General features: G+C 37.7%; 1 protein-coding gene across 12 annotated transcripts in view; it reads left to right on the top strand.

The window, feature by feature from the left end:
* ZNF568 (zinc finger protein 568) overlaps positions 1–23,087 on the top strand; it is a 40,361-nt gene extending 17,274 nt beyond the window's left edge. For 10 of the 12 annotated variants that reach the window (XM_036832812.1, XM_036832802.1, XM_036832809.1 and 7 more), the window contains 3 exons: positions 16,041–16,167; positions 16,438–16,533; positions 20,129–22,810. In XM_036832812.1, coding sequence (XP_036688707.1) covers positions 16,041–16,167; positions 16,438–16,533; positions 20,129–21,714 — 1,809 coding nt within the window. In that variant the 3' untranslated portion in view covers positions 21,715–22,810. Of the gene's footprint in view, positions 1–16,040; positions 16,168–16,437; positions 16,534–20,128; positions 22,811–22,998 lie in introns of those variants that run through there. The other 2 variants (XM_036832813.1, XM_036832814.1) reach the window with 2 other exon arrangements.
* Positions 23,088–23,289: the final 202 nt, after the last annotated feature.

Genomic DNA, 23,289 nt, shown 5'->3' on the forward strand with positions numbered 1-23,289 from the left:
TCCTCTTTTTTGCTAGTTTGTTGAGTGTTTTTCTCATGAAAAGGTATTGAGTTTTTTCAAGTGCTTTTTCTGCATCTGTTGAGAGGATCGTATGGATTTGTTCTTTATTCTATCGGCATCGAGTATTACATTAGTTTATTTTCAGATGTTAAATCAGTATTGCATTCCTGGGATAAATCCCACTTGGTGATGGCACATAATCCTTTATATATTTTTTTGTTTGTTTGTTTTTAAAGAGCAATTTCAGGTTCATGGCAAAGTTGAGAGGAAGGTACAGGAATTCCCCATATACCCTTTGCCCCCACACATGCATAGCCTCCCCCATTATCAGCATCCCGCATCAGAGTGGTACATTGTTATAATTGATGGACCTATACTGACACATCATAATCACCCAAAGTCTAATAGTTTACATTCAGGCTCACTCTTGGTGTTGTATAATCTATGGATTTGGACAAATGTATATACATGTGTCTGTCATTATAGTATCATACAGAGTATTTTCACTGACCTAAAAATCCTGTGTGCTCTGTCTAGTCATTGCTCTCCTCTCCTCCAGCCCCTGGTATCCACTAATCTTATTACTGTCTCTGTAGTTTTGCCTTTTCCAGAATGTCATATAGTGGAATCATACTGTATATAGCCTTTTCAAGTCAGCTTCTTTCACTTAGTTATATGCATTTAAGGTTCCTCCATGTGTTTTCCTGGTTTGATAGCACATTTCTTTTTAGCATTGAGTAATATTCCTTTATCTGGATGTACCACAATTTATTTATCCATTCACCTACTACGGGACGTCTTGATTGCTTCCAGGTGTTGGCAATTATGAATTACAGCTGTTATAAACATCTGTGTTCCCTTTTTATATATTGTTAGATTAAATTAGTTAGCATTTTGTTGAGGATTTTTACCTCTGTATTAATAAGAGATAGTGATCTGTAGTTTTCTTTTTTTTTTGTCTGCGTCTGGTATATCAGGGTAATACTGGCCTCATAGAAGGAGCGTTCACTCCTCTTCTATTTTGGGAGATTTTGTGAAGTATTGGTATTAACTGTTCTTTGGTGTTTGGTAGAATTTACCAGTGAAGCCATCTAGCCCTGAGCTTTTTTTTGTGGGTAGTTTTTTGATTACTAACTGAATCTCTTTACTTGATACAGGTTTATTCAGATTTTCTTTTTTTCTGTCCTTGAGCAGTTTCATTACTTTGTGTCTTTCTAGGAATTTGTCCATTTCATCTAAATCATCTAATTTGTTACCATACTGTTTTTCATAATATTCCCCTATAATCCTTTTTAATCCTGTAAGGTTAGTAGTAATGTCTCCTCTTTCATTCCTGAGTTTAATGCTTTGAGCGTTCTCTCTTTTTCTTGGTCAGTCAACTTAAAGGTTTGTCAATTTTGTTGATCTTTTCAAGGAACCAATTTTTGGTCTTATTGATTCTTTCTATTATTTTTCTGTTCTCTATTTTATTGATTTCCTTTTTAAAATATTTATTTATTTATTTGGCTGTGTCAGTTCTTAGTTGCGGCACATGGGCTCTTTGTTGCGGCGCACAGGCTCCAGAGCACGTGGACTCTGTTGTTGTGGCACATGGGCTCTAGTTGAGGCATATGGGCTCTCTAGTTGTGGTGCACAGGCTCAGTAGTTGTGGCGTGCAGGCTCATTTGCCCCGCAGCATGTGGGATCTTAGTTCCCTGACCAGGGATCGAACCCATGTCCCCTGCATTGGAAGGTGGATTCTTAACCACTGGACCACCAGGGAAGTCCCCAGTTTTTGTTTTAAAGTCTGTTTTGTCTAATATTAGTATATTCACTCCAGCATTTTTATGGTTATTCTTTGCATGATATATCTTTTCCCATCAATTTATTTCAACTTATTTTTATGTTTGAACCTAAAGTATGTCTCCTATAGACAGCATATAGTTTGATCTTGTTTTTCTATCCAGTCTGACAGTCTCTGCCTTTTTGATTGTTAAATCCATTTACCACTAATGTTGACACTAAATTATGTCTGTCATTTTCCTTTCTCTTCTCCATGTCTCATGTCTCTTTTTTTACATTAAAAAAGGCACTCCTCATGTATTTTATTTAATTAATTAATTTATTTGTTAACATCTTTATTGGAGTATAATTGCTTTACAATGGTGTGTTAGTTTCTGCTGTATAACAAAGTGAATCAGCTATATGTATACATATATCCCCATATCCCCTCCCTCTTGCGCCTCCCTCCCTCCCACCCTCCCTATCCCACCCCTCTAGGTGGTCACAAAGCACTGAGCTGAAATCCCTGTGCTATGCCGCTGCTTCCCACTAGCTGTCTGTTTTACATTTGGTAGTGTATATATGTCCATGCTACTCTTTCACTTCATCCCAGCTTACCCTTCCCTCTCCCCATGTCCTCAAGTCCATTCTCTACGTCTGAATCTTTATTCCTGTCCTACCCCTAGGTTCATGAGAACCTTTTTTTTTTTTTTTAGATTCCATATATGTGTTAGCATACAGTATTTGTTTTTCTCTTTCTGACTTACTTCACTCTGTATGACAGACTCTAGGTCCATCCACCTCACTACAAATAACTCAGTTTAGTTTCTTTTTATGGCTGAGTAATATTCCATTATATATATGTGCCACATCTTCTTTATCCATTCATCTGTTGATGGACATTTAGGTTGCTTCCATGTCCTGGCTATTGTAAATAGTAAAATTTTTTGTTCTAATTCTTTGAAGAATGCCACTGGTATTTTGATAGGGCTTGCATTGAATCTGTAGATTGTTTTGGGTAGTATAGTCTTTTCACAATATTGATTCTTCCAATCCAAGAACATGGTATATTTCTCCATCTGTTTATGTCATCTTTGATTTCTTTCATCAGTGTCTTATGGTTTTCTGAATACAAATCTTTCACCTCCTTAGGCAGGTTTATTCCTAGGTGTTTTATTCTTTTGTTGCAATCGTGAATGGGATTTTTCCTTAATTTCTCTTTCTGATTTTTCATTGTTGGTGTATAGGAATGCCAGAGATTTCTGTGCATTAATTTTGTATCCTGCATCCTTACCAAATTCATTGATTAGTTCTAGTAGTTTTCTGGTGGCATCTTTAGGATTTTCTATGTATAGTATCATGTCATCGGCAAACAGTGACAGTTTTACTTCTTCTTTTCCAATTTGTATTTCTTTCATTTCTTTTTCTTCTCTGATTGCTGTGGATAGGACTTCCAAAACTATGTTGAATAAGAGTGGCGAGAGTGGACATCCTTGTCTTGTTCCTGATCTTAGTGGAAATGCTTTCAGTTTTTCACCATTGAGTGTGATGCTTGCTGTGGGTTTGTCGTCTGTGGCCTTTATTATGTTGAGGTAGGTTCCCTCTATGCCCACTCTCTGGAGAGTTTTGATCATAAATGGGTGTTGAATTTTGTCAAAAGCTTTTTCTGCATCTATTGAGATGATCATACGGTTTTTATTCCTTAATTTGTTAATGTGGTGTATCACATTGATTGATTTATGTATATTGAAGAATCCTTACATCCCTGGGATAAATCCCACTTGATCATGGCATATGGTCCTTTTAATGTGCTGTTGGATTCTGTTTGCTAGTATTTTGTTGAGGATTTTTGCCTCTATGTTCATCAGTGATATTGGTCTATAATTTTCTTTTTTTGTGATATCTTTTTCTGGTTTTGGTATCAGGGTGATGGTGGCTTTATAGAATGAATTTGGGAGTGTTTCTCCCTCTGCAATATTTGGAAGAGTTTGAGAAGGGTAGGTGTTAGCCCTTCTCTAAACGTTTGATAGAATTTGCCTGTGAAGCCATCTGGTCCTGGACTTTTGTTTGTTGGAAGATTTTTAATTACGGTTTCAATTTCATTACTTGTGATAGGTCTGTTTATATTTTCTAATTCTTCCTGGTTCAGTCTTGGAAAATTGTACCTTTCCAAGAATTTGTCCATTTCTTCGTGGTTGTCCATTTTATTGGCATATGGTTGTTTGTAGTAGTCTCTTATAATCCTTTGTATTTCTGCAGTTTCAGTTGTGATTTCTCCTTTTTCATTTCCAATTTTATTGATTTGCGTCCTCTTCCTTTTTTTTCTTGATGAGTCTGGCTAAGGGTTTATCAATTTTGTTTATCTTCTCAAAGAACCAGCTTTTAGTTTTATTGATCTTTGCTATTTTCTTCATTTCTATTTCATTTATTTCTGCTCTGATCTTTATGATTTCTTTCCTTCTACTGACTTTGGGTTTTGTTTGTTCTTCTTTCTCTAGTTATTTTAAGTGTAGGGTTAGATTGTTTATTTGAGATTTTTCTTGTTTCTTGAGGCGAGATTGTATTGCTATAAACTTCCCTCTTAGAACTGCTTTTGCTGCGTCCCATAGGTTTTGGGTTGCCATGTTTTCATTGTCATTTATTTCTATGTATTTTTTAATTTTTTCTTTGATTTCTTCAGTGATCTCTTGGTTATTTAGTAGTGCACTGTTTAGCCTCCATGTATTTGTGTTTTTTACAGTTTTTTTTTCTGTAATTGATTTCCAGTCTCATAGTGTTGTGGTCAGAAAAGATGCTTGATACGATTTCAATTTTCTTAAATTTTCCGAGGCTTGATTTGTGACCCAGGATGTGATCTATCCTGGAGAATGTTCCATGTGCACTTGAGAAGAAAGTGTATCCTGCTACTTTTGGGTGGAATGTTCTATGAATATTGGTTAGATCTATCTGGTCGGTTGTGTCATTTAAAGCTTGTGTTTCCTTATTTATTTTCTGTTTGGATGATCTGTCCATTGGTGTAAGTGGGGTATTAAAGTCCCCTGCTATTATTGTGTTATTGTCAATTTCTCCTTTCATAGTTGTTAGCATTTGCATTATGTATTGAGGTGCTCCTATGTTGGGTGCATAAACATTTATAATTGTTATATCTTCCTCTTGGATTGATCCTTTGATCATTATGTAGTGTCCCTCCTTATCTCTTGTAACAGTCTTTATTTTAAAGTCTATTTTATCTGATATGAGTATTGCTACTCCAGCTTTCTTTTGATGTCCATTTGCATGGAGTATCTTTTTCCATCCCTTCACTTTCAGTCTGTATGTATCCCTAGGTCTGAAGTGGGTCTCTTGTAGACAGCATATGTATGGGTCTTGTTTTTGTATCCATTCAGCCAGTCTGTGTCTTTTGGTTAGTTCATGTAGTCCGTTTACATTCAAGGTTGTTATCGATATGTATGTTCCTATTACCATTTTCTTAATTGTTTTGGGGGTTTTTTTTGTCGGTCTTTTTCTTCTCTTGTGTTTCCCACTTAGAGAAGTTTCTTTAGCATTTGTTGTAAACCTGGTTTGGTGGTGCTGAATTCTCTTAGCTTTTGCTTGTCTGTAAAGCTTTTGATTTCTCCGTCAAATCTGAATGAGATCCTTGCTGGGTAGAGTAATCTTTGTCGTAGGTTTTTCTCTTTCATCACGTTAAGTATATCCTGCCATTCCCTTCTGGCCTGCAGAGTTTCCGCTGAAAAATCAGCTGATAACCTTATGGGGATTCCTTTGTATGTTATTTTTTGTTTTTCCCTTGCTGCTTTTAATATTTTTTCTTTGAATTTCATTTTTGTTAGTTTGATTAACATGTGTCTTGGTGTGTTTTTCCTAGGGTTTATCCCGTATGGAACTCTCTGTGCTTCCTGGACTTGGGTGACTATTTCCTTTCCCATGTGAGGGAAGTTTTCAACTATAATCTCTTCAGATATTTTCTCAGACCCTTTCTTTTTCTCTTCTTCTTCTGGGACCCCTATAATTCAAATGTTGGTGTGTTTATTGTTGTCCCAGAGGTCTCTGAGATTGTCTTCAATTCTTTTCATTCTTCTTTCTTTATTCTGCTCCTCGGCAGTTATTTCCACCATTTTGTCTTCCAGCTCACTTATTCGTTCTTCTGCCTTAGTTATTCTGTTATTGATTCCTTCTAGTGTATTTTTCACTTCAGTTATTGTGTTGTTCATCTCTGTTTGTTCTTTAGTTCTTCTAGATCTTTGTTAAACATTTCTTGTATTTTCTCAATCCATGCCTCCATTCTATTTCCGAGATTCTGGATCATCTTTACTCTCATTACTCTGAATTCTTTTTCAGGTGGATGGCCTATTTCCTCTTCATTTATTTGGTCTTGTAGGTTTTTAACCTTGCTCCTTCATCTGTGACATATTTTTTTGCTGTCTCTTTTTTTTTTTCTTTTTTATGAGTGGGATTGTGTTCCTGTCTTACTGGTTGTTTGGCCTGAGGCTTCCAACACTGGAGTTTGTAGGCTATTGGATAGAGCTGTGTCTTGTTGCTGAGATGAGGATCTCCATGAGACCTCACTGCGTTGAGTATTCCCTGGGGTCTGAGGTTCTCTGTTAGTCCAGTGGTTCGGACTCAGAGCTCCCACTGCAGGAGCTACAGCCTGACCCCATGCTCGTGAACCAAGATCCTGCAAGCCACCTGGGGTGGCAAAAAAAAAAAAAAAACAATAACAAAGTAAAAAATAAAATTAGACTGGGAAACTAACAGATGTGTTAGGAAGAATATAAAATTTAAAATATAGATGTATCAACAACTGGAAGGTACATCTGTACCACAATAATAAAAAAGAGGAGGGAAAAGAAAAAAGAAAAAGGAGGGGGGGAAAGGACTTGGCTGTGGAGGGCAGGGCCTAAGCAAGGGCAAGGTTTGGGTGGTGGGCGGTGCCACTGCTCAGGACCCACAGGCCTGGAAAAGGCCCTGGGGGCTGTGGGGGGTGAGGCTTAGGCTCAAGGAACAGAAGAGGCCCAGGCGTGTCCCCCACCCCTGGTCTCAGAGGGCAGCGGACCTCACCTGGGAGCCCAGGAGGCTTCCTGGGCTCGAGTGGGTGGGGCAAATGAACTTCTTCCTCTCCTGCTCCTCTGGTCTGGGAAGGCCCCTCCTGCCTGCCTCTCATGATCTCCCCGGCCTCCCTCCTATGCCCCCAAGGACCCATGCAGACTAGAGGGGGGTTTGGAGGGCAGGGGATCTGCCTGCAAACTCAGCAGGCTCCCCGTACCCGAGTGGGTAGGGCAGTCGCCCTTCTGCTCCTCTCCTGCTCCTCCCAGAGGGCCCCTCCTGCCTGCCTCTCTGGTTCTCCCCTTGGCCTCCTTCCTATGCCCCCAAGGACCCACGTGACCTGGAGGGGGCTTTGGAGGGCAGGGGATCCGCCTGGGAGCTCAGCAGGCTCCCCGGGCTGAGTGGGCGGGGCAATCTCCCTCTGCTCCTCTCCCGCTCTTCCCAGAGAGTCCCTCCCACCTTCCTCTCCTGATCTCCCCCGCTTCAGGGGTGCTGATCCTGTCTGGCCTTCACTTCTCCTCTCCCCGCTCAGTCCCCCTACGTCCTACCGGTTCACTTTGGTTCACTTTGGGGTCCCTCCCATCTCCTTGGGCGCCAGAGTCCCCCACCAGTGGCAGGCAGGCGCCCTAGTTGTGGGGGGGATGCTAACTCCACGTCTTCCCACACTGCCATCTTCTATGTGTTCTTTTTAAATCCCAAGTGGATAATTGTATTTTTATTATTTTTCTAGCATATTTTATGTTTTTCTAAAGTGTAAAATTAATTTGTTTCTACATTTACAAAGTCATACATAGCAAGTATTTGCTCCAGAGTTATTTTAATGATTCCCTCAGTCTTCACGTAAAATCTAAATGCTAGTTTTTGTAAGTGCATTTGACTAATTTGGTTAATACAATATTGGATAGTAACAGCAAAATTATTTTATATTGGCTTTTGTTCACATAGTGATTAGTGAAACCATTACACCAGAGGCCAGTTTTCTACATCTGGCTTTGTCTTCAGTCTTCCTCCCCAATGCTTCATCAGACTTCATTATGCTTCTTCAAGTCAGGGTGATGTTCCATTGTCATTGGCTTTTGATTTTTTTGTCATGATATTTATCCTACGGTTTCCCATCATTGGTGATTTCACATGCTTTCAACCTCAGCAAGAAAGTGAATTTTGAGTGCAAGAGTTCTTGTGTTTCCAATTGTCTATCTTGAATTGGTGAATATTTGTGGGATTCTGAGACTTCCTGCTGACTTGGAGAAGTATAATATGATGGATAAAAACATGGGCTCTGCAGCTACACTGCTTGGGCTGGAATTTCAGCTCTACCACATAGTAGCTTTATGACCCTAGGAAAGTTAGCTCTTAGCACTGGTTTCCTTACCTTTCAAATGGATAATAACAGTACCTACTTCATAACCTTATTAGGGGAATTTCGGAAGTTAATATATCTAAAGAAATTCTAACAATGCTTGGCATATAAGTACTCAATGGATGACAGTGATGATGATATTGATGGTAGTAATGATCATAGAGATAGTTTCCGAGACACATTAATTGTGATTCAGCTTTTAGTAATTTCCATTTATATTTCCCATTTTTCTATCTTATTTATACTATTTCTTGAATATTCTCCCAAATACGGGATATATATTTCTTTTTTAGAGCCTTTGCAGGTAAAGATTTTTCCGTATTTGGATACTGAAGTTTTTAAATGGAGAGGAAGAGTTGGTTTTTGTGATCAAGTAACATTCTTTTCTAAAAATTTATCATTTGTTTTTTAGTTTCTGTCACACCACTCTCATAGTTTTGATTCTCATCCCACGACTGTAAATATAAGCAAGAAACAAAAACCTAAGACCCTTTCTTTAATGCTTAACGGTTGATTCTGACCTTGGCCCTTTACCTACCATGTATGTTCTTTTTTTTTTTTTTGAATTTTATTTTATTATTTTTTAATACAGCAGGTTCTTATTAGTTATCTCTTTTATACATATTAATGTATATATGTCAATCCCAATCTCTCAATTAATCCCACCGCCACCAACACTACCCTGCCCCCGCTTTCCCCTCTTGGTGTCCATACATTTGTTCTCTACATCTGTGTCTCTATTCCTGCCTTGCAAACCGCTTCATCTGTACCATTTTTCTAGATTCCACATATAATCATTTATATACGATATTTGTTTTTCTGACTTACTTCACTCTGTATGACAGTCTCTAGGTCCATCCACGTCTCTACAAAACCCAATTTTGTTCCTTTTTATGGCTGAGTAATATTCCTTTGTATATATGTACCACATCTTCTTTATCCATTCATCTGTTGATGGGCATTTAGGTTGCTTCCATGACCTGGCTATTGTAAATAGTGCTGCAGTGAACATTGGGGTGCATGTGTCTTTTTGAATTATGGTTTTCTCTGGGTATATGCCCAGTAGTGGGATTGTTGGCTCATATGTTAATTCTCTTTTTAGTTTTTTAAGGAACCTCTGTACTGTTCTCCATAGTGGCTGTATCAATTTACATTCCCACCAACAGTGCAAGAGGATTCCCTTTTCTCCACACCCTCTCCAGCATTTGTTGTTTGTAGATTTTCTGATGATGCCCATTCTAACCGGTGTGAGGTGATACCTCATTGTAGTTTTGATTTGCATTTCTGTAATAATTAGTGATGTTGAGCAGCTTTTCAGGTGCCTCTTGGCCATCTGTATGTCTTCTTTGGAGAAATGTCTATTTAGGTCTTCTGCCCATTTTTGGATTGGGTTGTTTGTTTTTTTAATATTGAGCTGCATGAGCTGTTTATATATTTTGGAGATTAGTCCTTTGTCCATTGATTCTTTTTTTTTTTAAAGACTGTGGTGTGGGATGGAGTTTTTTGTGTTTTTTTAAATTTATTTATTTATTTTTGGCTGTGTTGGGTCTTCATTTCTGTGCAAGGGCTTTCTCTAGTTGTGGCAAGCGGGGGCCACTCTTCATCGCAGTGCGTGGGCCTCTCACTATCGTGGCCTCTCTTGTTGCGGAGCACAGGCTCCAGACGCGCAGGCTCAGTAGTTGTGGCTCACGGACCTAGTTGCTCCGCGGCATGTGGGATCTTCCCAGACCAGGGCTCGAACCCGTGTCCCCTGCATTAGCAGGCAGATTCTCAACCACTGCGCCACCAGGGAAGCCCTGTCCATTGATTCTTTTGCAAATATTTTCTCCCATTCTGAGGGTTGTCTTTTCGTCTTGTTTGTAGTTTCCTTTGCTATGCAAAAGCTTTGAAGTTTCATTAGGTCCCATTTGTTTATTTTTGTTTTCATTTCCATTACTCTAGGAGGTAGGTCAAAAAAGATCTTACTGTGATTTATGTCAAAGCGTGTTCTTCCTATGTTTTCCTCTAAGAGTTTTATAGTGTCCGGTCTTACATTTAGGTCTTTAATCCATTTTGAGTTTATTTTTGTATATGGTTTTAGGGAGTGTTCTAATTTCATTCTTTTACATGTAACTGTCCAGTTTTCCCAGCACCACTTATTGAAGAGGCTGTCTTTTCTCCATTGTATATCCTTGCCTCCTTTGTCATAGATTAGTTGACCATAGGTGCATCAGTTTATCTCTGGGCTTTCTATCCTGTTCCATTGGTCTATATTTCTGTTTTTGTGCCAATACCATATTGTCTTGATTACTGTAGCTTTGTAGTATAGTCTGAAGTCAGGGAGTCTGATTCCTCTGGCTCCATTTTTTTCCCTCAAGATTGTTTTGGCTATTCAGGGTCTTTTGTGTCTCCATACAAATTTTAAGATTTTTTGTTCTAGTTCTGTAAAAAATGCCATTGGTAGTTTGATAGGTATTGTATTGAATCTGTAGATTGCTTTAGGTAGTATAGTCATTTTCACAATATTGATTCTTCCAATCCAAGAACATGGTATATCTCTCCATCTGTTTGTGTCATCTTTGATTTCTTTCATCAGTGTCTTATGGTTTTCTGAGTACAGGTCTTTTACCTCCTTAGGTAGGTTTATTCCAGGTATTTTATTCTTTTTGTAGCAATGGTGAATGGGATTGTTTCCTAAATTTCTCTTTCTGATCTTTCATTGTTAGTGTATATGAATGCAAGACATTTCTGTGCTTTAATTTTGTATGCTGCAACTTTACCAGATTCATTGATTAGCTCTAGTAGTTTTCTGGTGGCATCTTTAGGATTCTTTATGTATAGTATCATGTCACCTGTAAACAGTGACAGTTTTATTTCTTTTCCAATTTGTATTCCTTTTATTTCTTTTTCTTCTCTGATTGCCATGGCTAGGACTTCCAAAACTGTATTGAATTATAGTGGCAAGAGTGGACATCCTTGTCTTGTTCCTGATCTTAGAGGAAATGCTTTTAGTTTTTCACCATTGAGAATGATTTTTGCTGTGGGTTTGTCGTATATGGCCTTTATTATGTTGAGGTAGGTTCCCTCTATGCCCACTTTCTGGACAGTTTTTATCATAAATGGGTGTTGAATTTAGTCAAAAGCTTTTTCTGCATCTATTGAAATGATCATATGGTTTTTATTCTTCAATTTGTTAATATGGTGTATCACATTGATTGATTTGCGTATATTGAAGAATCCTTGCATCCCTGGGATAAAACCCACTTGATCATGGTGTATTATCCTTTTAATGTGCTGTTGGATTCTGTTTGCTAGCATTTTGTTGAGGATTTTTGCATCTATTTTCTTCAGTTATATTGGTCTGTAATTTTCTTTTTTTGTAGTATCTTTGTCTGGTTTTGGTATCAGAGTGATGGTGGTCTTGTAGAATGAGTTTGGGGATGTTCCTTCCTTTGCAATTGTTTGGAAGAGTTTGAGAAGGATGGGTGTTAGCTCTTCTCTGAATGTTTGATAGAATTCACCTGTGAAGCCATCTGATCCTGCACTTTTGTTTGTTGGGAGATTTTTAATCACAGTTTCAATTTCCTTCCTTGTGATCAGTCTGTTCATATTTTCTATTTCTTCCTGGTTCAGTCCTGGAAGGTTACACCTTTCTAAGAATTTGTCCATTGCTCATGTTGTCCATTTTATTGGCACAGAGTTGCTTGTCGTAGTCTCTTATGATGCTTTGTATTTCTGTGGTGTCCATTGTAACTTCTCCTTTTTCATTTCTAACTTTATTGATTTGAGTCTGCTCTTTCTTTTTCTTGATGAGTCTGGCTAAAAGTTATCAATTTTGTTTATCTTCTCAAAGAACCAGCTTTTCGTTTTATTGAGCTTTGCTATTGTTTTGTTTCTATTTCATTTATTTCTGCTCTGATCTTTATGATTTCTTTCCTTCAACTAACTTTGGGTTTTGTTTGTTCTTCTTTCTCTGGTTCCTTTAGGTGTAAGGTTAGATTGTTTATTTGAGATTTTTTTTGTTTCTTGAGGTAGGATTCTATTGCTATAAACTTCCCTCTTAGAACTACTTTCACTGCATTCTATAGGTTTTGGATCATCGTGTAGTCATTGTCATTTTGTCTCTAGGTATTTTTTGATTTCCTCTTTGATTTCTTCAGTGATCTCTTAGTTATTTAGTAACGTATTGTTTAGCTTTCATGTGTTTGTGTTTTTTCCTTTTTTCCTTGTAATTATTTTCTGATCTCATAGCGTTGTGGTCGGAAAAGATGCTTGATATGATTTCAATTTTCTTAAATTTACCGAGGCTTGATTTGTGACCTAAGATGTGATGTATCCTGGAGAATGTTCCATATGCACTTGAGAAGAAAGTGTAATCTGCTGCTTTCGGATGGAATGTCCTATAAATATCAATTAAATCTATCTGGTCTATTGTGTCATTTAAAGCTTGTGTTTCCTTATTAATGTTCTGTCTGGATGATCTGTCCATGGTGTAAGTGAGGTGTTAAAAGTCTCCCACTATTATTGTGTCACTGTTGATTTCCTCTTTTATGGCTGTTAGCATTTGCCTTATGTATTTAGGTGCTCCTATGTTGGGTGCATGTATATTTATAATTGTTATATCTTCTTCTTGGATTGCTCCCTTGATCATTATGTAATGTCCTTCCTTGTTTCTTGTAACATTCTTTATTTTAAGGTCTATTTTATCTGATATGAGTATTGCTACTCCAACTTTCTTTTGATTCCTATTTGCATGGAATATCCTTTTCCATCCCCTCACTTTCAGTCTGTATGTGTCCTTAGGTCTGAATTGGGTCTCTTGTAGACAGCATATATATGGGTCTTGTTTTTGTATCCATTCAATGAGCCTGTGTCTTTTGGTTGGAGCATTTAATCCATTCACGTTTAAGGTAATTATCAATATGTATGTTCCTATTACCATTTTCTTAATTGTTATGAGTTTGTTTTTGTAGGTCCTTTTCTTCTCTTGTGATTCCTACTTATAGAAGTTCCTTTAGCATTTGTTGTAGAGCTGGTTTGGTGGTGCTGAATTCTCTTAGCTTTTGCTTGTCTGTAAAGCTTTTGATTTCTCCATCAAATCTGAATGAGATCCTTGCTGGGTACAGTAATCTTGGTTGTAGATTCTTCCCTTTTATCACTTTAAGTATATCGTGTCACTGCCTTCTGGCTTGCAGAGTTTCTGCTGAAAAATCAGCTGTTAACCTTATGGGAGTTCCCTTGTATGTTATTTGTCATTTTTCCCTTGCTGCTTTCAATAAGTTTTCTTTGTCTTTAATTTTTGTCAACTTAATTACTATTGTGTCTTGGTGTGTTTCTCCTTGGATTTATCCTGCCTGGGACTCTGCACTTCCTGGACTTGGGTGGCTATTTCCTTTCCCATGTTAGGGAAGTTTTCGACTATAATCTCTTCAAATATTTTCTTGGGTCCTTTCTCTCTCTCTTCTCCTTCTGGGACCCCTATAATGCGAATGTTGGTGCGTTTAATGTTGTCCCAGAGGTCTCTCAGGCTGTCTTCATTTCTTTTCATTCCTTTTTTCTTTTTTCTTTTTCTTTTTTTTCCCACATCTTTATTGGAGTATAAATGCTTTACAATGTTGTGTTAGTTTCTGCTGTATAACAAAGTGAATCAGCTATATGTATACATATATCCCCATATCCCCTCCCTCTTGAGCCTCCCTTCCACCCTCCCTATCCCATCCCTCTAGGTCATCACAAAGCACCGAGCTGATCTCCTTGTGCTATGCAGCTGCTTCCCACTAGCCATCCATTTTACATTTGGTAGTGTATATATGTCAGTGCTACTCTCTCACTTCATCCCAGCTTTCCCTCCCCGCCGTGCCCTCAAGTCCATTCTCTACGTCTGCGTCTTTATTCCTGACCTGCCACTATGTTCATCAGTACCACTTTTTAAAATTCCGTATGTATGCCTTAGCATACAGTATTTGTTTTTCTCTTTCTGACTTAACTTCACTCTGTATGACAGATTCTGGGTCCATCCACCTCACTACAGATAACTCAATTTTGTTCCTTTATATGGCTGAGTAATAATCCATTTCATTCTTTTTTCTTTATTCTGTTCTGCGGCAGTGAATTCCACCATTCTTTCTTCCAGTTCACTTATCCGTTCTTCTGCCTCAGTTATTCTGCTATTGATTCCTTCTAGTGTATTTTCTTTTCAGTTATTGTATTGTTCATCTCTGTTTATTTGTTCTTTAATTCTTCTAGGTCTTTGTTAAACATTTCTTGCATCTTCTCCATCTTTGCCTCCATTCTTTTTCTGAGGTCTTGGATCATCTTCATTATCATTATTCTGAATTCTTTTTATGGAAGATTGCCTATCTCCACTTCATTTAGTTGTTTTTCTGGTGTTTTATCTTGTTCCTTCGTCTGGTACATAGTCCTGTGCCTTTTCATTTTGTCTATCTTTCTGTGAATGTGGTTTTCGTTCCACAGGCTGCAGGATTGTAGTTCTTTTTGCTTCTGCTGTCTGCCCTCTGGTGGATGAGTCTGTATAAGAGGCTTGTGTAAGCTTCCTGATGGGAGAGACTGGTAGTGGGTAGAGCTGGTGTTGCTCTGGTGGGCAGAGCTCAGTAAAACTTTAATCCACTTGTCTGCTGATAGGTAAGGCTGAGTTCCCTCCCTGTTGGTTGTTTGGCCTGAGGTGACCCAGCACTGGAGGCTACATGTTCTTTGGTGGGGCTAATGGCAGACTCCAGGAGGGCTCCTGCCAAGGAGTACTTCCCAGATCTTCTGCTGCCAGTGTCCTTGTCCCTACGGTGAGCCACAGCCACCCCCTGCCTCTGCAGGATACCCTCCAACACTAGCAGGTAGGTCTGGTTCTCCTATGGGGTCACTGATCCTTCCCCCTGGGTCCTGATGTGCACACTGGTTTGTGTGTGCTCTCCAGGAGTGGAGTCTCTGTTTCCCCCAGTCCTGTCTATGTCCTGCAATCAAATCCTGCCAGCCTTCAAAGTCTGCTTCTCTGGGAATTCCCCCTCCCGTTGCCAGACCCACAGGTTGGGAAGCATGACATGGGACTCAGAACCCTCACTCCAGTGGGTGGTATAATTGTTCTCCAGTTTGTGAGTCACCCACCCAGCGGTTATAGGATTTGATTTTATTGTGATTGTGCCCCTCCTACCGTCTCATTGCAGCTTCTCCTTTGTCTTTGGATGTGGGGCATCTTTTTTGGTGTGTTCCAGTGTCTTCCTGTCGATGATTGTTCAGCAGTTAGTTGTGATTCTGGTGCTCTCACAAGAGGGAGTGAGCACACGTCCTTCTACTCTGCCATCTTGAACCAATCTACCATATATGTTCTTTACAACCACTCATATCCTTCTGCCATGGATTCAGCTCCCAATTTTCGGTTGATGCCTAACAAATTCTCATCTCCTTTCTTCATACCGCCAACTGCATAGTGGACATTTCCATCTGGAAGTCCTATAGAAATATCAAATTTTGCATGTTCAAATTTTCATACCTCTCCTCCTTCCTCCAGCCTTATTTCTCTTCCTTCCCCACTATTTCCATGTCCTCTTTCTTATTAGGTCACACAATTGCTTGGACAGGTTCTGAGCCAGTTACCTATGTATCATATCTATGTCATCTCTGTCACAGCCTAGTATAAATCAGTGACCACTATTTCCAGCTTCCTGAATAATAGATGATGAATTCATCAGTTTGCTGATGCAATAATTAACATACTTCTACAGGATATTTCTATTATGGTATATTTTCCCCTATAGTATAAATACAAAATTAAATAAATATGCAAACCTGATATATGGTATCTGATCCCTGGATACTAGCTAATTGGGTTCTTACATGTTTTGACCACAGTGTTTAGTTTTGATGACTTCAAATTGTCTTTTTACAGGAAACAGTAACATTTAAGGATGTGGCTGTGGACCTCACCCAGGAGGAATGGCAGCAAATGAAACCTGCTCAGAGGGACTTGTACCGTGATGTGATGCTGGAGAACTATAGCAACCTAGTCACAGTGGGTAAGGGTAGCTTTGCAATTTTACACAGAATTCTTTTCTATCTTTGAAATGTGTGAAGACTTCAACTTGCCAGATGTCTTTAACTAGCCTTCCCTTTCTTCATTTGATTGTATGTGCTTGTCTTTGGGTAAAGGCTAATTACTTTGTCTCACTGTGGAAGTTCCTCCATCCTCATCTTTTATAGGCCCTCAAGTCCCCAGGACTCAACCCAAGATCTGGATGGTTGTCTCCAACATTAATACCCAAGTCCTTTGTTGTCTCTCATCATAGGCTGCCAAGTCACCAAACCAGATGTGATCTTCAGGTTGGAGCAGGAAGAAGAACCATGGGTGGTAGAAGAAGAAATGCTTGGGAGGCCCTGTCCAGGTGAATAAGTGAAAGTGCAGGTCTGAATGAGAAAGACACATGACAGTTGTTCAGGGGGTTGATAGCATTTCACATTTTCCAAGATTCGCTTAAGTCTTCTAGAGTGACAAAAGGTATGAATGCCTTGGATTATGGTGACACTTCCAAATACTGTATTGGAGCTATCTTCCTTTTTTCAAATTTTAGGTACCAAAACTTCCCTAGTTCATTTACAGCATTACTTTCAAGATTAGTGTCCCTCTCTATGATCCTTAAGCTCTCTCTTTCCTTTGTGTTCATAGAGTTTTTTCTTATGCATTCAATATTTTGTGGATGTACAGTATTTTAAAAACATATTTGTTTCAGAGTTAGATTCCTTTTCTTTCTATTTTGAAAAGCCTCAGATTTGTTTTGTAACAGTACTCACACTTTCCATTGTACTTCACAACTCTCACAATCCCACTTAGGTTTAAAAGTTTCTGGCTTACAAATTGTTACCTCCTTCCTGCTTATTCACACCTTTTATTCCTTTAATTTTTTTGAAATATAATATATGCACACTTAGTTAAAAAATATAAACAGTCCAAAAGATAACATTGAAAAGTAAGTCTGTCTCTTACCCTTGACACTCAGTCCCTTTCTTTTCCCAGTTGAGTACACTTCTTTTTTCAGAGTTGTGCTGGCTATTCTTTTTTTTTTTTAATTTTATTTACTTATTTTTGGCTGCGTTGGGTCTTCTTTGCTGCACGTGGGCTTTCTCTAGTTGCGGCGAGCAGGGGCTGCTCTTCATTGTGGTGCACGGGCTTCTCATTGCACTTGCTTCTCTTGTTGCAGAGCATGGGCTCTAGGCGCATGGGCTCAGTGGTCGTGGCACAGAGTCTCAGTAGTTATGGCTTGTGGGCTCTAGAGCACAGGCTCAGTAGTTGTGGCACATGGGCTTAGTTGCTCTGCAGCATGTGGGATCTTCCCGGACCAGGGCTCAAACCGGTGTCCCCTGCATTGGCAGGCGGATTCTTAACCACTGCACCACCACAGAAGCCCTGTGCTGGCTATTCTTGATTGTTTATTTCACCATAAGTATTTTAGATTCAACTGTCTCTTTCCAGAGAAAAACCTGCTGGATTTTTTGTTGGGCATGTGTTAGAAGTATAAATTAACTTTCGGAGCACTGACATCTTTATAATGTCGAGGTTTTCTAGCCAAGAACATGTTCTCTGTCTTTGTTCAGATCTATCTATTTTTGTGTCCTTCAGGAATGCTTTCCAAGGTTTCCTTTATACCTTTTGTAAATTTCTTACTAAGTTTATACCTAAGTAATAGACAAGAGAAAAAAATCAGTACTAGAAGAATTGGAAAGGACCCTATAAAACCATCTTTATTTATAGATTAGAAGATTATATCCCTTAAAACACAAGAGAATCAACTGCAACAAATAGAGAATCCAGTGATATGGTAGGGTATCAAATTAACAAATAAAAATCAATAGTTTTCATGTATGCTTCAACAACCGAGTAGAAGATATAAGGAAAAGGAAACCACATTTATAGTCATAACAATATACATAAAATACTATTCTGGGCATGGGCTCATGGAGCTTATAATTTAGTGGTAACTGGAGTCCCTGAGGTTTTGCAAACAAGCAAATATCTTTTTTTAAAACCTTTATATTTAGTTGAGAGTTGGCTGTGTATAAAATTCTTGAGCCATACTGTCTTTCCTAGAGGTTTTGTAGACAGTTCCCTGAAGACTTTAGATAGTCCTCTGCTGCCTCTTGGCTTTGAATTGTTGCTTGGAGAAATCTGAAGTCTGATTGTTTTCCCTCGTAGGTGACTTGATTTATTTGCCTGGATGCCCATAGGTTTGTTTTTCTTGAAAGCTTTAGAGCTTTATGAGGCTTATTGATCAGTCAATATCAGTTTTTCCTGTAAGCTTGTATATTCATGTTTTTTGATTCTTGTAGTGTGGTATAGATCTGAATACTGGTTCCTTTTATAACTATCATTCCTCATCTTTGAATAAGGTTATTTCCTGCTGGACCCACTATTTACAGAAGGAGAGTGCTGGAGATTGTCTAGAAAAATACTCTTGAGCTAGAAGGAAGCCTCTGTTGCTCGTATTGGCTTCCTGTGTCATACAAGGTTTGGTGTTAAGAGTTGGTTTGCCCTTTACTTCTTCTGAATCAGAGATTATTAATTGCATGCTTCCTCTAGCATTCAGTATCTCTTCTACCCTCCTATGCCAACATCCTGCTTATACAAGAATAATGGCTATTTGCATCTCCTTGTTTAGCTCTGCCTTCCCTACCATTTGACAGGGCCAGAAGAAGACCATTATGTTCCTGCCACCGTGCAGTCTTAACACATCTGGATTCCATTGTTGTAAAAAATGACTCATTCATTCTGTCCACAGGGTGTGCCTTCTGTTTTGGAGAACTCTGTTCACCATGCTTTCTGTCTAAGATAAGAAAGAACAGCCAGTGTCTCGGTTTCTTCCCTACCTGGTTCAGTCTACCCTCTGGTCTTCCTTATACTCTGGAGTTGGAGTTTAACTGTCTTTTAGTTTTATTGAGGATATATTTTCTTTTCTGTTTCTTCTTCATGTTTGCAGAGAGGAGAGGACACAGAGATGTTTAATTCCACCATATTGAAACAGGAATTCCTCCTCTATATTTGATCCTGTGGATCACCCTTCCTGGAAATGTCTTCTTTTCTCTAAAGAATTCTGATTTCTCCTCAGTTCCTGTTTATTTTTTCTTATTCCTTTATGAACTGTGTTTTACATGACTCCTTTTCTCCAGCCCTCACTGAGCATTATCCAAAATAGTTCTAAATTACATATAGACTCCTTTTTCCTTTATGTACCTTCATGATATAGATGTGTTCATGCCTTCAAATCAGTATATAACTACAGACTTTAAATTAATCCTCTGTTTTTCAGCCCCACTCTTATCCCTGCCTTTTAAGTACCTAAATCCTCCAATATTTGAGCTTTTCTAGTGTTCTGTTGTCAAATCACTTTGTTGTTGGACATTTGCATCTTCGTAGCACAAAACTTGAATTTCTTAGCTAAGCTATCAGTTGACGGTTTTCTTACCCTTTTGCCTTCCATTATTTTGTTGAAATGTCTTGTTTACCCTTCTTTTTACTCCTATTTCCTTTGTTCTTATGGGTTTGAATCTTTATTCTTTTACTGTCATTTCAATGGAATTTTAAGAAGTGGGAGAAATAAACATATACATTCGATCTATTTTGTTTAACCACAAGTGTTAATTTTATCCTCTAGTCATTTGACTTGCTATCCAGTCATTTATGTGTTTGCCCTTTCATCTTAATTATTCTATTCATTTTACTGATATCTGCATTGTATAAGTATGTTTTGTAAATCAATCAAAGCAGCTTGGGCCTATTAATGGCAGTTTTCTCTCCATAATATTATCTATAGGCGTTAACTTCTCAAATCTTAGAAACTAGGGACATTTGCACTTTGGATTTCTTTCATATTGGGAGACTAGAACCAATATCAAAGATCAACCCCACTTTGGCAAATTTCTGAAATGTTATCAATAACGCAGTAGGAGAAAAATTCAAAAGTTATAATTTTTGGTCCTCCATTTTAGAAGTTTGGGAAGATGGTGAACAGATCAAGGAGCAGCAGGAAACACTTGTGAGGAAAGTCACATCCATCTCCAAGAAAACTCTAATTAAGGAAAATGTCATTGAATGTAAAAAAGTTGCAAAAGTATTTCCTCTGGGCTCAGACATTGTTACTTCAAGACAAAACTTTTATGAATATTATGACTCATTTGATAAGGGTTTTGAACATAATTTAGACTTACTTAGTTATGAGAAAGGCTGTATAAGAGAGAAAAATTATGAGTGTAATAAGTATGGGAAACCATTTTACCATTGCTCATCCCATGTTGTAACCCCCTTTAAGTGTAATCAGTGTGGACAAGACTTTAATCATAAATTTGACCTCATCAGACATGAGAGAATTCATGCTGGAGAGAAACCGTATGAATGTAAGGAATGTGGAAAAGCTTTCAGTAGGAAGGAAAATCTTATTACACATCAAAAAATTCATACTGGGGAAAAACCATATAAGTGTAATGAATGTGGAAAAGCTTTCATTCAAATGTCAAACCTTATTAGACACCAGAGAATTCATACCGGAGAAAAACCTTATGCATGTAAGGATTGTTGGAAGGCCTTCAGTCAGAAATCAAATCTCATTGAACATGAGAGAATTCATACTGGAGAAAAACCCTATGAATGTAAAGAATGTGGAAAAGCCTTCAGCCAGAAGCAAAATCTTATTGAGCATGAGAAAATTCATACTGGCGAGAAACCTTATGCATGTAATGAATGTGGTAGAGCTTTTTCTCGAATGTCATCTGTTAATCTACATATGAGAAGTCACACAGGGGAGAAACCTTATAAATGTAATAAATGTGGAAAAGCCTTCTCTCAATGCTCAGTATTTATTATACATATGAGAAGTCATACAGGTGAAAAACCCTATGTATGCAGTGAATGTGGGAAAGCCTTCTCTCAAAGTTCATCCCTTACTGTACATATGAGAAATCATACAGCTGAGAAACCCTATGAATGTAATGAATGTGGAAAAGCCTTCAGCCGGAAAGAAAATCTCATTACACATCAAAAAATTCATACTGGAGAGAAACCTTATGAATGTAATGAATGTGGGAAAGCTTTTATTCAGATGTCAAACCTCATCCGACACCAGAGAATTCATACTGGTGAAAAACCCTATGCGTGCGCAGTATGTGGGAAGGCCTTTAGTCAGAAATCAAATCTCACTGAACATGAGAAAATTCATACTGGAGAGAAACCCTATCATTGTAATCAATGTGGAAAAGCTTTCAGTCAGAGACAAAATCTCCTTGAACATGAAAAAATTCATACTGGAGAGAAACCGTTTAAATGTAATGAATGCGGTAAAGCCTTCTCTCGAATCTCATCCCTTACTCTTCACGTTAGAAGTCATACAGGGGAGAAACCGTATGAATGTAATAAATGTGGAAAAGCCTTCTCTCAATGCTCATTACTTATAATACATATGAGAATTCACACCGGTGAGAAACCCTTTGAATGTAATGAATGTGGGAAAGCATTCTCTCAAAGAGCATCCCTTTCTATACATAAGAGAGGTCATACAGGTGAGAAACGCCGAGTATACTAAATGAATAAAGGCCTTCTCTTAAATTAAATCCATGCTTTACTTAACTTTAAAATATCTTGGCATAGTCTCAAAAAGTGAAAAAGATCTTTATGAAAAAATTGTAAAGCTTTATTGAAGGGCAAAAGACTTGAGTAAATGGAGGGAAATACCATGGATGTAGATGGAAAAACGCAATATCATAAAATGTCTTTTCTCCCCAAATTAATCTATGGACCTAATATAGTTCCAAACATCTAACAAGAATTTTCTAGGATTTTTACCAAATGCTTCTAAAATCCATATGAAATAAAAGTCTATGGATTGCTGAGACAATATTGAATAAGAACAGAGAGGACACACCTTCTACCATATACTACATGTATTATGAAGTTATGGTCATATAATAGTGTGTGGCATTAGAACATTAATGGATAAATAAAAAGGTTTTACAGAATAGAATGCCTAGAAGTAAATGAATGAGTATATGCCAACTTGTTGTATATTAGACATGACATCGTGAATCAGTAGAAGAATGACGGCCTAGTCAATAAAAACAGTTGGAGTATTTGAATCTCTATATTGGGGAAAATAAAATTACATACAACCTTACAACATATAAAGAAAAAGAATTCCAAAGGATTTGAACACTGAAATGTGAAAAGCCAAACTCTGAACTTCTTGAAAGGAAATAACAGGATATTGTCTATGACTTTGAGGCAGGGAAATATTTTTTAAAAGGACCCTGCCATTCCACTTCTGGATATACATCCTAAAGAAATTCATAAATATGAATAAGAAATATATATATATATATATCTGAATTGAAAACAACGTATATATTGAAGGGATAATGGATGAATAAAATATGATATATTCAAATAATGGAATGGTATACAGCAGTTAAAAGCAATGAGCTTGGTCTGTATTGTGTAACATGGTTGTTATCTAAAATAATGTTGAGTGAAAAAAAAATCAAGATCCAGATGAAACATACCATATAATAACATTCATGTAAATTGGAGTGAAATCATTCACAAAGAATAGAACTATGTTTTTATTATTAAAATATGTATGTAAAACTATTTTAAATGGATTAAAAAGGACACATACCAAATTATTGACAGTGTTGTCTCTGGCAGGAGATTAGGATTGAGGGTGTTGGTCAAAGGGGGCTTTTAGCTTTACTTGTAATTTTTATGCCTTAAAAAAAGATGGGTAGCATATAAAATAAACCTTAAAAGTTAATGATACACAATGGTGATATGGATGTCTTATCTTAATAGTGTTTTTGTACTTATTTCTCAGGATTTATGGGCTAGGGGAAGCCTATACCCAGAGAAGAAAATGTTACAATGGATTCATGTGTCCTATCAGGTGCTGAACTATTTTGTCAAAAATATTTCCAGAAAAGTAGTAATTAAAAGTGATAGTTCTGTTTACTATATAATATGAAGTTAACATGTTTTATCAATCCCATGATGCTTTTTTCCCCCACATTTTCACATTTTGAATTTAGAACTCAATTTTCAACCAAGTATATCTTAGATTCAAGGAAGTATATTATTATTTATTAAAAATTTGAAAATCAGAGGGCAG

This window comes from Balaenoptera musculus, chromosome 19, assembly GCF_009873245.2.
Source record: "Balaenoptera musculus isolate JJ_BM4_2016_0621 chromosome 19, mBalMus1.pri.v3, whole genome shotgun sequence".
Classification (NCBI taxonomy): domain Eukaryota; kingdom Metazoa; phylum Chordata; class Mammalia; order Artiodactyla; family Balaenopteridae; genus Balaenoptera; species Balaenoptera musculus.